The 13,146-nt window shown below is 44.3% G+C and overlaps 1 protein-coding gene across 1 annotated transcript in view; it reads left to right on the plus strand.

Annotated features, from left to right (window-relative positions):
* Positions 1-13,146, plus strand: part of PDE6A (phosphodiesterase 6A) — a 58,332-nt gene that overhangs the window by 16,684 nt on the left and 28,502 nt on the right. The window contains exons 6-8 of the mRNA XM_021697017.1: positions 3,788-3,852; positions 8,493-8,559; positions 11,560-11,607. Of these exons, the coding sequence (XP_021552692.1) occupies positions 3,788-3,852; positions 8,493-8,559; positions 11,560-11,607 (180 nt within the window). The remainder of the gene's footprint in view (positions 1-3,787; positions 3,853-8,492; positions 8,560-11,559; positions 11,608-13,146) is intronic.

Consider the following 13,146-nt stretch of genomic DNA (forward strand, 5'->3'; position numbering starts at 1 on the left):
CAACCTCTCTTAACCTCACCTTCCTCATCTGTAATGCCTGGATAATCAAGATGGCCTGGCCAGGCCATGATAGCTGTAACAAACCACACGCTGACATGTAATAGGCAAACAATCATCATGGCTTCCAACGTTGAATCTCATTATCTGCTGGCACTTTACCTGGACTATGTTATTTACTCTTCTCAACAGGTTCATAAAGGAAGTATCCTCATGATTTCCATTTCATGGTTGAGGAGATTGAGGTTATGAGGGGTCAATTCATTTGCACAAATTTAAATGCAGGATGCTTTTCTTTCCGGTAACTCATTACAGTCCTGCTTTTTAGCATTCCCTCTGGCCATCTAACAGCCTCACACTTTAAGTGCCACATTCACGTGAGAAATACAGCTTTGGTCTGGACTTTGACCAATTAGCCTCTCCAAATCGTGAGTCTAAAGATCACCAACAGCAGCTACACCTCACTTCATCTCCTTTTATTTATTTATTTTTTTAATTTATTTATTTGACAGAGAGAGACACAGCGAGAGAGGGAACAGAAGCAGGGGGAATGGGAGAGGGAGAAGCAGGCCTCCCGCGGAGCAGGGAGCCCGATATGGGACTCGATCCCAGGACCCTGGGACCATGACCTGAGCCGAAGGCAGACGCTTAACGACTGAGCCCCTCATCTCCTTTTAAAAAGTAAAACGTTGTACGTGTGTGTGTTTTCATTATTAAAAGGTTACACAGGCTGATTAGGCTTTGTGGAAAAAAACCAAAAAACAGCACTTGTTTAAAAACTGGTATATTTCTCTGCAGGATAATTTTGCTATGGCTGTGTTTTTGGCTCTTTCAAAGCCCCTTGTGTTGTAGTCTCAGCTGCTCAGGTGGAAGGTAACAAAGGAGCTCATTGATGGCTCAGTTTTGACTTTCCAAAGGCTGGTAAATTCTTTTTTTTTTTTTTTTTAAAGATTTTATTTATTTATTTGACAGAGAGAGAATGAGAGAGAGCACATGAGAGTGGGGAGGGTCAGAGGGAGAAGCAGACTCCCCGCCGAGCAGGGAGCCCGATGCGGGACTCGATCCCGGAACTCCAGGATCATGACCCGAGCCGAAGGCAGTCGCTTAACCAACTGAGCCACCCAGGCGCCCCCAAAGGCTGGTAAATTCTTAACGTGAATATGGCCTTGAAGTCAACTGGGCTGAGCTGCAGTGTATGGAAAAGCCCTATTTACCTAAAGTACACTGATTTTTTTGTTGCTTTCTGTGAAAGTAAACTGATTCTCCTGTGGGCTTCAGAAAGAAGACAAAAATCCATTTCTAACCTTTCTGAAGGAGTCTCATAGAGACCCCTGGAGGTGGAAGCCTGGCGAGGGGGGGCGGGCGGGGGAGGGCGGCCCAGGGAGCCAGCAGCTGGTCTCAGGGAGCAGCCCAGACCCGAGGACAGATGAGCTAAAACAAAGACCCGAGGAGGGCGGAGAAGGTCAGAGAAGCCGGCCTCCCTTGCCCCACAGAGGGCCACTCAGCTCTACCAGGTCCCTGCCGACAATGCCGACCGCCACCTTTGCTTTCAGGAACTGCCTACAGGATACAACTTCCCTTTCAAAAATGTCCACAGCACGATTTGTTTACATTTACTGAAAAGGCGATACATGAGCCTGTGAAAAGCTCACACTGTACAAAAGGATAGACCATGGAAGTCCAGCCTCCCCTGAGGCAGCCAGTGGGAGCAGTCTGTCCTTTCAGGAACATCTACAGATGCCCAGATATTCCTAGAATTCCACCACCAGCATCACCCCCAACAAATGGGATGCTTCTGGTTTGTGCCTGACTTTCCCAGCTTGACGAGACTTCGGCCCCTTCCTCTCTCAGCACACATACAACTACATTGTTCTGGAGACATGCAGAGTATCCACTGGATGCAGGCGCTGGGCGGCCACCCTCCTGATGACAGCATTACGGTGGCTCCAGACTTCTGAAAGCAGTCTGGCTGAGACCCCTGGCTGGGGCAAAGGATGATTTTACCCACATTTAGAAGTGTGTCTCTAGGATTCATGACCACACATGGAATCGCCGTGTCAAAGGAGATATGCATTTTAATCTACGAGGGATATGGCTAATCATTCAACCACAATCTTAGAATCATAGCTGGGAAGACCTTTGGGGATTATCTAGTTTGGGTATTATCTCTTTTCTGATTGTCTTTGGACCCCTCCACGTCCACAGTGCTTGCCTTGGCCAGACTAACAAGGAAGGTACGACAGGAAACGGAGTGAGAGAGAACAAAGAGAGACACAGGATCTCCATGTGCCCAGCTCTGCCCCATTAGGGCAGCTCAAACAAACACATACCACCAGTTTTCCAGCTGGGGAAACTGAGCCCCCAGGAGTGCACACAGTAAAACCAAGACTAGAGCATGAGTCTTAGTGGCTGCTAGTCAGAAGGAGCAGAGCCTCTGGAACTTGAAGAAAGTCGTGATCACCTGCAACCAAATGGACATTCAGACACCTCTGACTGAATCAGGAGTTTCTCTTTGTGGAGGTTGTGAGTCAGGAGACCAGATGGGGTTCAGGTATCTACATTTACATCTCTAGAGCAGTACTTCTCAAAATACTGCACTCAAGGAACAGCTTTGTTGGTTTGTTTTTTTTAATTTCCAATCCACTTTGGACTGATACTTTTCAAAATGGGATCACACTATATAACCAGAAAAATTAAAAATTTCAAAGACATGCAAATCGTAAATCCCCTCCTCTTTTTTTTATCAGTCTCAACAGACCTAACTTAACTCAGTCAAACGGCTATATACAAGTTTCTAAACACTGACTCTCAATTTCTGTTTTTATCTCGTCATGGAATGGTACCAAATGATAGTCCCAGTCCAGGGTCCATGCTTTGAATAGCCCTGTTCAGGGTGAGAGTGATGCAGAGAGTAAAACACTATCTTAGGTTAACATAAGGTTAACCTTAAGTGGTGTCACAGAAAGAGCCCTGAGAGTAAGAGTCAAGGGTTTCACTCCTGTCCTGACTCACTGTCTACTATAAAATGAGTCCCTTTCTTCCTCTCTCTGGGTTTCATTTTTCCCATTTGTAAAATGGTTTTTAACCTGCCCATCGCAGCTGGGTGTTCAGACGATCTAATAAGGTGATAGAATTTTCCCTGGTTAGGGGAATATCCAGTATCCCACTGCCAATATCCCACTTCACGTTAGGAAGTCATGTAACTGAACAGATCTACTTTAGAAGATGGGAGTTTTGATGGTGCAAGGAGGTGGGAAGGATGGAAGAGGTGGAAAGTGGGTTGGGGGGCATGAAGTAAGTTTGGAAGGACAAGTCTGGAAGAGCTGACACAGCAAAGAGAGCAGCTGAGTGATGGGAGTCAAGGAGAAAGGGGGGCTGGAACGATGGAGCTGAGCTCTGCAGGGATGGCTGAGTTGACCACAACTCTAAATGGACAGGAGTATCCTTTCCACCTCCCTCTCTCCCTGGACTCCAGAAAGCAGTCTTTCTCTCTTTCTCCTTGTGCTCAACCCCCAGCTCCCCTTGGAACACTTCCTATCCCTCTTTCCCAGATCCCAGCCCCTGCCTGGCCACGGTGGGCTGGTTTGAAGGTTAAGCACGCTGAATCATGAGTCAGCTGAGGACAGTGAGCTCCAGAGGCAGCCGGGATACGCCCTGAGAGGGCCAGGCTGGTGTTTCTGGAAAACCACAGGGTATTCAGTAAAGAACAAGCCCTGTCTCATGGACACCCTTGTGCTGAAGTTCTGTCTCTGGCTCTCATGTTATAGATTTCTTTATCTCCTTTGTCTAGGAAATCAACTTTTACAAGGTCATTGACTACATCCTACATGGCAAAGAAGACATCAAAGTAATCCCGTAAGTTTCTCCTCAAAACAGGTAGAATGGTAAGCATGTTATGGATGTCCATTGATACTCATTCCAAGATCAACACTAAGCAAACCCAAGAGGGCCACACACTTGGTCAGAGACAGGAAGAGCAGTAAGGAGACAGTGTGGAAGAGTAGAAAGACCATACGAGTTGGGAAAAGACGCTGCATGTTGTTGAGTCAGCTCCTGGGAGTTCCGGTCTCAGGCCTCAGTTCCCCGTCTACAGAACGAGACGGTGGGATCTGATTAGGGCTTTCCAGTGGTTTCCTGTGGAGGCACATCTGGGGCCCAGCCAGGGAGGTGAGGCAAAGGCAAGAAGCTGGTGCAAGGAAAGCTCATTCTCTGTTGTCCTCTTCTTAACGGACCATGGAGGATGGAAAGGAAAGAATTCCCAGAGGGCGAGGCTTCCACCTCCCTCTACGTGGTAAGGACTCCAAGGCCATTTTAAGATTCTAACAGTCAAGAACCTTCTTTAGTAGAAGCTTGTACTTTTTTGTACTTTTTTCGGTCAGTAGATCACTGTCAGAAACCTAGCTGCCTTGCTATCTATTTGAAATCTTCTCTGTGCTAACAGGACACTCACAGTTCTGCCTTGAAACTGGCTCACTTTCTGAACTGACTTGCAGACACCTCCAGGCCAAAATCAGACTGTGGGATTTACCTTCGGTCACCTTAATCTTTAAACAGTGGGTATGAGAGGCCACAATGGGAGTTGATCTTGGTCATCACTGGACTGAAGGATGATAATCCTGTCACACAGACAATCCAGTTCACAGGTTTATCTGTAACTGGTTGGGGCTGAGAAGTTGCTTCAAGGTCCTTAGTTTCTGGGTTCTCTCTGTTCATTCCTGTTTGCATGAAAACGGATTCTTTTCTAAGCTTATCCCTGCCTCCCTCCCTCCCTCCCTCCTTCTCTCTCTCCCTTCCTTCCTTTCTTTCTTTTTTAAGTAGGCTCCACACCCAGCATGGAGCTCAATGCCGGGCTTGAACTCATGACCCTGAGATCAAGACCTGAGCTGAGATCAAGCGTCAGACGCTTAACCAACTGAGCCACTGAGGCACCCATGTTTTTTTTTTTTAACCTTGTCAAATGCATACTCTTTAACCATTCTAACTTCTTTTCTAGAGATATAAGTTTATTAAACTCTTTATCTGTTGTTACTAGTTACCACAGGTCACAGTTTTCCACAGTGTTTTACCACTGTTTATCAAGCATCATATCCTTCTAGCTTCTGATAACACACACTCACTTTGCTACCTTCCACAGAGTCCCGAAGCTATATCACCTATTTTAGGTTCTTTGTTATGCCAGCACCCTGTTTCTGAGAGCAATTTTTGTATCGGCCAAAGCAGGCCAGGCTACATTATGGTAACAAAACCTTAAGACCTTAGTGGTATAAACAGTAAAAACTTATTTATCACCCCACTGCCTGCAAATCGCTGGTTGGTGGGTGTGGCTGGAGTATCCTGCATGGACGGTAGCCAGGCAGGGACCACAGCTGGTGGAGCAGCCACCATTTTGAACCTTGCGAGGTTGACTAACTTGCCAGAGGGAAAGCGAGAACACAACAAAACACACACTGGCTCTTAAACATCCCTCTGGAGGTGGCGCGCTTCACTTCTCACGTTTCACTGGCCAGAGTTAGTATATGGCCGCACCCAACCTCAAGTGGACAGAGAATGCAACCCTCTCATGTGCCAGGAGTGAGAGCCAGAATATTCGCAGCTATCCTAAATGACTGCCAAAGTATACGCCATCTGTACGAATACTAAATAAATGGTTAATCAAACCAAAAGAAGACAAAGTAAGGTTTAGAGAGAACATAGAGCAGGTGGAAAAAATAAAAAGTGCACATTAAGGTAATATTTAAACCAAAATATATTGATAATTACTTTAAATGTAAATCAACTAAATGTTCCAATTAAATGACAAAGATTGCCGGCCGGAAAGAAAGAAATCTATCACATTTCATTGATTCTAAGATGCATCATTTTCTACTTTTTGACATTTTTTTTTTTAAGATTTTATTTATTTGACAGAGAGAGACACAGCGAGAGAGAGAGCACAGGCAGGAGGAGTGGGAGAGGGAGAAGCAGGCTTCCCGCCGAGCAGGGAGCCCGATGCGGGGTTCGATCCCAGGACCCTGGGATCATGACCTGAGCCGAAGGCAGACGCCCAACGACTGAGCCACCCAGGCGCCCCCTTTTTGACATTTCTGGAATAGAATCAATGACACTGTATGATTGCTGTCAGCCAGATGGCAGTTATGATGTAACTATTATTGCCTGTTTACGTATGAACTTGGCCATGACCATTGATATTAGGACTTCAGTTGAGTTATGTGCACTATTGGTTGTACCCACATTGAATTTAATTGCCATATAAAGTTACTTAAAGAGGGGCGCCTGGGCGGTGCAGTCAGTTAAGCATCCAACTCTTGGTTTTGGCTCAGGTTGTGATCTCAGGGTCATGAGATTGAACCCCGATGGGGTTCCTCACTCAGCTCAGAGTCCGCTTAAAACTCTTAAAACTCTCCCTCTCACTCTGCGCTCTCTCTCTTTCTCAAATAAATAATCTTTTTATTTTTTTTAAGTAACTTGAAGAGATTATATACCATAATGCAGCACTGAAACAGAAAGTTGCTTTGAGTGGCACAAAAAGATAGGAAAAGTGTGGAATATAAAAATCTATTTCTAGGGCACCTGGGTGGCTCAGTTGGTTAAGTGACTGCCTTCGGCTCAGGTCATGATCCTGGAGTCCCGGGATCGAGTCCCACATCGGGCTCCCTGCTTGGCAGGGAGTCTGCTTCTCCCTCTGACCCTCTCATGCTCTATCTCATTCTCTCTCTCAAATAAATAAATAAAATCTTAAAAAAAAAAAAGACTATTAATGGCTGATTTTCTTAAAAAAAAAATCTATTTCTAAATTCTAAAAGATCCCTGTTGATATTAATAAGGTAATAATTACAAGTTCAAAAAACATTGCATCACAGATGAACTGGCAGCATTTTATCTTTCTAGTTACATGTAGGAAATGGTCTGTCTAGGAACAGTTGACTTTCTAGGTATGAAGAAATACTGTACATCCTGTTTATAAGAGACCTATCTAAAAGACAAGAATGCAGAGAGGTTGGCAGTAAAAGAAAGAAAAAAAATATATACATGCAGATGCTAATAGAAAAAACTAATATAACTATGTTAATATCAGATATCAGATAAAATTAGATAATACAACAAAGAGCACAAGTAGAGATATAGTCAATTCTTAATGATAAAGGGGTTAATTCACCTGGCTATTACTGGAAGATATTACAATTCTAAATCTGTATACACTTCATAACATGGCCTCAAAAAAAAAAAGCAAAAGGTGACAGCAATATAAGAAGATATAGGCAGATCCATGTTTGCTAATTGATAGGAGGAGCAGACTAAAACATAATATAGAATATTTAAATAACACAATTAAACTTAATTGAATGGATATAGAGAGAACACAGCACTCCATCCCCAAAACCAGAGGACACTCAGTCTTTTCAAGCATATGTGTGACATTTATAATAACTGGTGATAAATGGGCCACAAAGTAAACTTCATATATTTCAAAAGACTGAAATAATACATAGAATGTCCCCTGGTCACAATGAAATTATCCTAGAAACCAATAACAAAAAACTAACTAGAATAGTCTTCATATGCAACTAGAAGCTAGAAAGCCAGGAGCCCTGTGGATGTAGTCTATACAGATTGGCCTCCTGGCACAGGGAGGGGAGGGTTCAAGAGTCGATCTGGAGGGACAGACAAGAGCGGTCTATCACATCATCTCAAGAAATTAACAACAAAGGGCGCCTGGGTGGCTCAGTCGTTAAGCGTCTGGCTCAGGTCGTGATCCCAGGGTCCTGGGATCGAGCCCCGCATCAGGCTCCCTGCTCCATGGGAAGCCTGCTTCTTCCTCTCCCACTCCCCCTGCTTGTGTTCCCTCTCTCGATGTGTCTCTCTCTGTCAAAAAATAAATAAAAATATTTTTAAAAAAAGAAATTAACAAATCAGCAAAAAAATAAGCCCAAAGAATAAACATAAGCCCAGAAATTAAAACAGAAAAAGACAAATGAACGATTCATGAAGATCTTAATGCATCTTTCCACATTTATATCTTTTCTCACAACAAAAAAGTATAATCTTACAATAAATAAAAGATAATAATACCAAAAATTGTAATATTGTCGTGAGGGATAAATAAATACGTAAAGCACCCAGCTTAGTGCTCGGTGCGTGGTAGGAGTTCACGGTAGATGAGTTCCCTCAGTCTCTCTATGGAATTAAGCTACCTCTCTCTGTGTATTAATGGAGGGAAAAGATGGTGCCTGCTTTTGTTCAGCAATCAATGTTGTCCCTTTTCTTGGATAATCACACTCAGTGTGCCATCATAAAATGTATTCATCATGCTTTTTTTTCCATGTCTAAATTTGAAACATTAAGATGCTTAGACAAGATTTGGGGCTCATTCAGGCATAGGGAATGTAAGCAGGACTTGAGAGCCATGAGAGTAGAGAGGGGCAAAGACCCAGATTCAAGGTTTTAGTCCAACTGTCCCTACATCAAAAGTTACCAGTTGTCTTTGGCCTTTACAGGAATCCACCTCCTGATCATTGGGCTTTAGTAAGTGGTCTGCCCACTTATGTTGCCCAGAATGGCCTGGTAAGTAACACAACTTGGAAGAGGGAGAGTCTTGAATCAGTTGGAAGAGTAAAAGGATTTCAGATCGAGAGAGTGGGAAACACGATGGGAAGTGTGGGTCTCTCAAAGCCTGACTCTCTCATTTCTCAACTCACTTGACACTTGGTCGAAGGACATGAACAGAGAATTGACATCTGAGGAAATATGAAATACACAGAGAAATAATCCTTAGATGGGAAGGTGCTTAGTCTCACTGACAATTAAAGATACTTGCTCGTGTGTCAGGGACAAAAGCAAATGGCAGACTGGTCTCCCAGGCTCACCACAGACCCAGTCCCAGCCTCTCATTCCAGAGACTCAGTTGCCACTCTTTACCCCTCATCCCTGCCATATTTCCAGCTGTACCATGTATAGCAGAGCTCAAATGCTCCATCTCCCACCACGCCCCACCCACTCGGGGTCAAAAATGGAGTAAGCATCCCCTGCCCTAGAGAGAAAGGTCTTGTCTGTTAGCTGCACATCACCCCCATATTTGAGCCCAGTCACCCCTTTATCCTTCCCCAGGCACACACTACTCAATGCTGCTCACATAGCCAGAAGTTTATATAGTGAATATTTTCTAGGTACCAGGCACTGTCATTGGCTTTGGGGATAGACAGATAGATGTACCAGATACAACTTCTGTTCTGAAGCTCATAATCGAAGGGGGAGATATTTTAAACAGATTCTTATATACAATGTGATGAGGACACAAGAGAGATATACTGGGTATATTCTAGGAACACAAAGTAGGAGGCATATAAACCAGGCTTTTCTTCCTAGAGTGTTAGTCTGAGTGGTTTTAAAATAAATAGGTTATTAGGCGGGCAGGAACAGGAAAGGGGATTCAAGATGAAGGCAACAACGTGAGCAAACCCAGGCCTGGAGGTTTGACTGGCATGGTGTGTACAGTCCAGTGTGGCTGGAATATTAGGTTTGAGAGAGGAAGAGGTCAAGAGATGAGGCTTGAGGGGGAGGGGAGCGCCAGATAGCAGTGACCTTGGATGCCAGGTCGTGGGGGTGGGACGTTAATCTGTAGACAATGAGCTTTTAAGCAAGAGATTGGCATAGTCAATTTTCATTTTAAAAAGATAACTCGGAGAGATCTGAAGGGATTAAGAGGCAGAGCACAAAATATATCCTTACAAGCAAGAGAAAAGGAGCATCTCAGCAAGGGCACAGACAGTGAAGAGTACCAGCATGGCACACAGCCATTGAGTGCCTAGGAGCCACGCAGTAAATAAATTTGCTCGTTTGATACTCACACAAGTCTGACAGAGACAAGATGGAGAGAGGGAGATCAGGGATCAGATCTAATACCGGGAGGGTAAAACTGGCAGGACTTTGCGATTGTGAGCAGAGAGGGAGGGAGAAAGAAGAGTCAGAGCCAATTTCGGGCTTCTGGGTTGGATAAGTAGTGCTGCCATCAGGTTTGGATGCAAGATGAGGAGGTAAGTTGCAGACAAGGTGACACTGAGACATTTTTCAGCAGCAAATGTCCAGTAGGCAGCTGAAGAGATGACTCTGAAGCTGTGGGAGAGAGGAGGGACGGAGATAGGGATTTGGAAGATATCAGGACCAGATGGTACCTGAAACCAGGTGTGTGAATGAAGTCAACCAGGGAGAGTGAGAGGGACCTGGGGTGGGATACTGTTGGATGCCAGCATTTAAAGATTAGGTGGAGAAAGAGGAATGTGTGAGGGAGGACAGAAGGAGGGCTCAGAGGTATCTGGAGATCCGGGAGCGAGTAGTGTCATGGAAACCAAGGAAGTAGAGAGATGGCCAAATGCAGCAAAAATGATCTAGCAAGATAAGAACTGAAAACCCTATTGAGTTTGGCAGTTAGATCACTGGTGGCCCCGATGAGAGCATATTTGGTGGTGAGGTGGATGTGGAGACCAGCATGTGGTCTGCCAAGGTGTGAATGTGTAATGAGGAGGTAGAGAATCGCAAAAGAAAAGAACAGGAGAAAGCCTGGATGGTTGCTACTGGGACCATGTTTGGGTTGAGGGAGGATTTCATTTTCCAGGATGGGAAAGACTCAAGCAAGCTCATGGCTGAAGGGAAAGAGCCCTCGGAGAGGTCGGAGATCAGGAGGGAACAATGGCAACTAATGGAATTGGTCTAAAGAGAGGCCAGTTCTGGAACAGGAGCAGAGACAGCTTACCCTCTGAGACCACAGGATGGTCAGGGCCAGTGGGACTGGCTGGGTTACTTCAAGCTCATATTGGTGCCTTTTTGAGAACTAGAAAAAAGTACCACTTCTCAGTGGACAAAAAGAGAAAGACGAGGAGCATGGCTCTGCAAACAGGCTGAGTCAAGAACAGGCTGGATTTCAGCTCCCAGTCAGCCCCTCAGTGAGATGTTTTTGTGCAGTACACACACTATGCAACTGTACACAGAGGTCCCATGGGCAGGGCTCTGGAGTGTCAGCTAAGTCCCCTATGTATGGTAGGGTAAACTGGTTCAATTTTTAGGAGAGGAGTCTGGCAACATAAAACCAGAGCTACAACACCTTTTATTTCTCATTCTCCTTCGGGGTTTATACCCCAAGAAAAAACTCCTTCTTTACAAAACAAACAATACCAAACCTAAGTGTAATTGGTTTAAAGATGCTTGGAGTGGCATTATTTACACTAATAATGACAAAAATTGGATACAATCCAAATATTTAACAAAAGAGAAACAACAAAATGAGATACCATACGGCTATTAAAAATGACAAACTATAGCCTCAATTTTTTCAAAGCTTGGAAATGACTAAGGAGTGAAGCAAATGGCAAGAAATAATGTTCATAAGGTAGCTTTTCTGTTCAGTAGCCTCAGTTAATCATTGAAAGCCATCTTGGGCATGTCTACCTGAGGAAAAGAATGTGAACGCCTTGGGCAAGGACGTAGCGTTTCTGAAGATAGCACACAGGGCTCACTGGGAATGCTATCGAGTCTAATCACGGCTCCATTATTTCTCTTCATGGCTTTCAGATTTGCAACATCATGAATGCGCCTGAGGAGGACTTTTTTACATTCCAGGTAAGTCATTATTTCTTTGGTCTCTTAGTCGTCTGATATTTTTTCCCTCAAAGAGGGTTTGAATACCCCCAAAGAGGGTTTGAATACATTAAAATCCATCTATTTATTGGGAAGCAGTCTCAACAAAGTAAAAACACGGATGGAGGGGCGCCTGGGTGGCTCAGTTGGTTAAGCGACTGCCTTCGGCTCAGGTCATGATCCTGGAGTCCCGGGATCGAGTCCCGCATCGGGCTCCCTGCTCAGCAGGGAGTCTGTTTCTCCCTCTGACCCTCCTCCCTCTCATGCTCTCTGTCTCTCATTCTCTCTCTCAAATAAATAAATAAAATCTTTAAAAAAAAAAAAAAACACGGATGGAAAAAAAACCATGTGCCCATGGAAGTGGGGAGGGAGTTACTTTGGTAAATTCCAAGATTCCATTTGGTTTTAATGTTCACACGCTTTGCTTTCTGGCCTCTGGACCTTTGCTTATGTTGTTCCCCTGCCCCGGAACCATCCTGTCCTGCCCAAATACTCTCTGCCCTTCAGTACAACCTCAAATGCTATGAAACTTCTATGAAGTCTTATTCTGTTTCCTCTGGCTAATATCATTTCTGTCTCTTTGGGATTTTCACGGAATACTGTTTAGCACTCCATTTGATTTTATCTGTCTTTTTCACAAGTGTTTATGGAGGGCGTTCTCTGTGCCAGGATTTGACACAGGGCTACACTGGCCGCAATGGTGGACCAGACAGACATGGTCTTTATCTCCATGGGGAGAAAGGCCATGGAGTGCTGGTCAAAAAAGGACAGAAGGATAGAGGAGGGAATCTTTCTGGGGACCTGACTTAATCTGGAAGGAATCAAGGAATGTCCCTGAGCAATTATGTTGGGGCAGCAAAGAAAGGAGAGAAGACTACAGGAAAGAGAGAGCTTATTGGAAGGACCTAGAGTAGCCCTATGAATCTAAGTGAGAGGTAGCATGGAGAGTGGCAGGAGGAGATTCTAGAGAAGTAGACCAAAGCCAGATGACACACGGCGAGGACAGATGACACGTGGCCTGGAGTTCTCCATACTATATTCCCCTTACTTTATCTTTTATTACCCTTCTTTGCTTTCAGATTAATTCCTCTCAGCAGAATATCAGCTTCCTTTGGTCAAAGGTTGGGCCTTATCTTTCTTAATATCTTCAGCTCCAGGTGGCCTATCAATATTTGTTGAGGTTAGCCTGCCAGATGGAAGAAAAAGCATTAGCAATTAGGAAATAATTAAGAAGAAAATAATGACTCTTAGAAAAATTAGTGAATTATTTTTTTACTCTTTGAGGAACATCATGAAAGAGCTTAGCAAGGATATCCTTCCAAAGTTAACGTTGTGTCTTGTGTTGGGATTTTGATCGTATCCATGTGACGAGCTCCAATTGTTGCCGAGAGCGGCTAACCTGACTATAACCATACAGAACTTGGTCCCTACCCAATTAATTCCATTTACCCACATTAAAAAAATCAAATCTGATCTTGTTTTTAGATTCTAGGCTTCTTCCTCCAACTCATCCTCTATAAA

The sequence above is a fragment of the Neomonachus schauinslandi genome, chromosome 7 (assembly GCF_002201575.2).
Source record: "Neomonachus schauinslandi chromosome 7, ASM220157v2, whole genome shotgun sequence".
Classification (NCBI taxonomy): domain Eukaryota; kingdom Metazoa; phylum Chordata; class Mammalia; order Carnivora; family Phocidae; genus Neomonachus; species Neomonachus schauinslandi.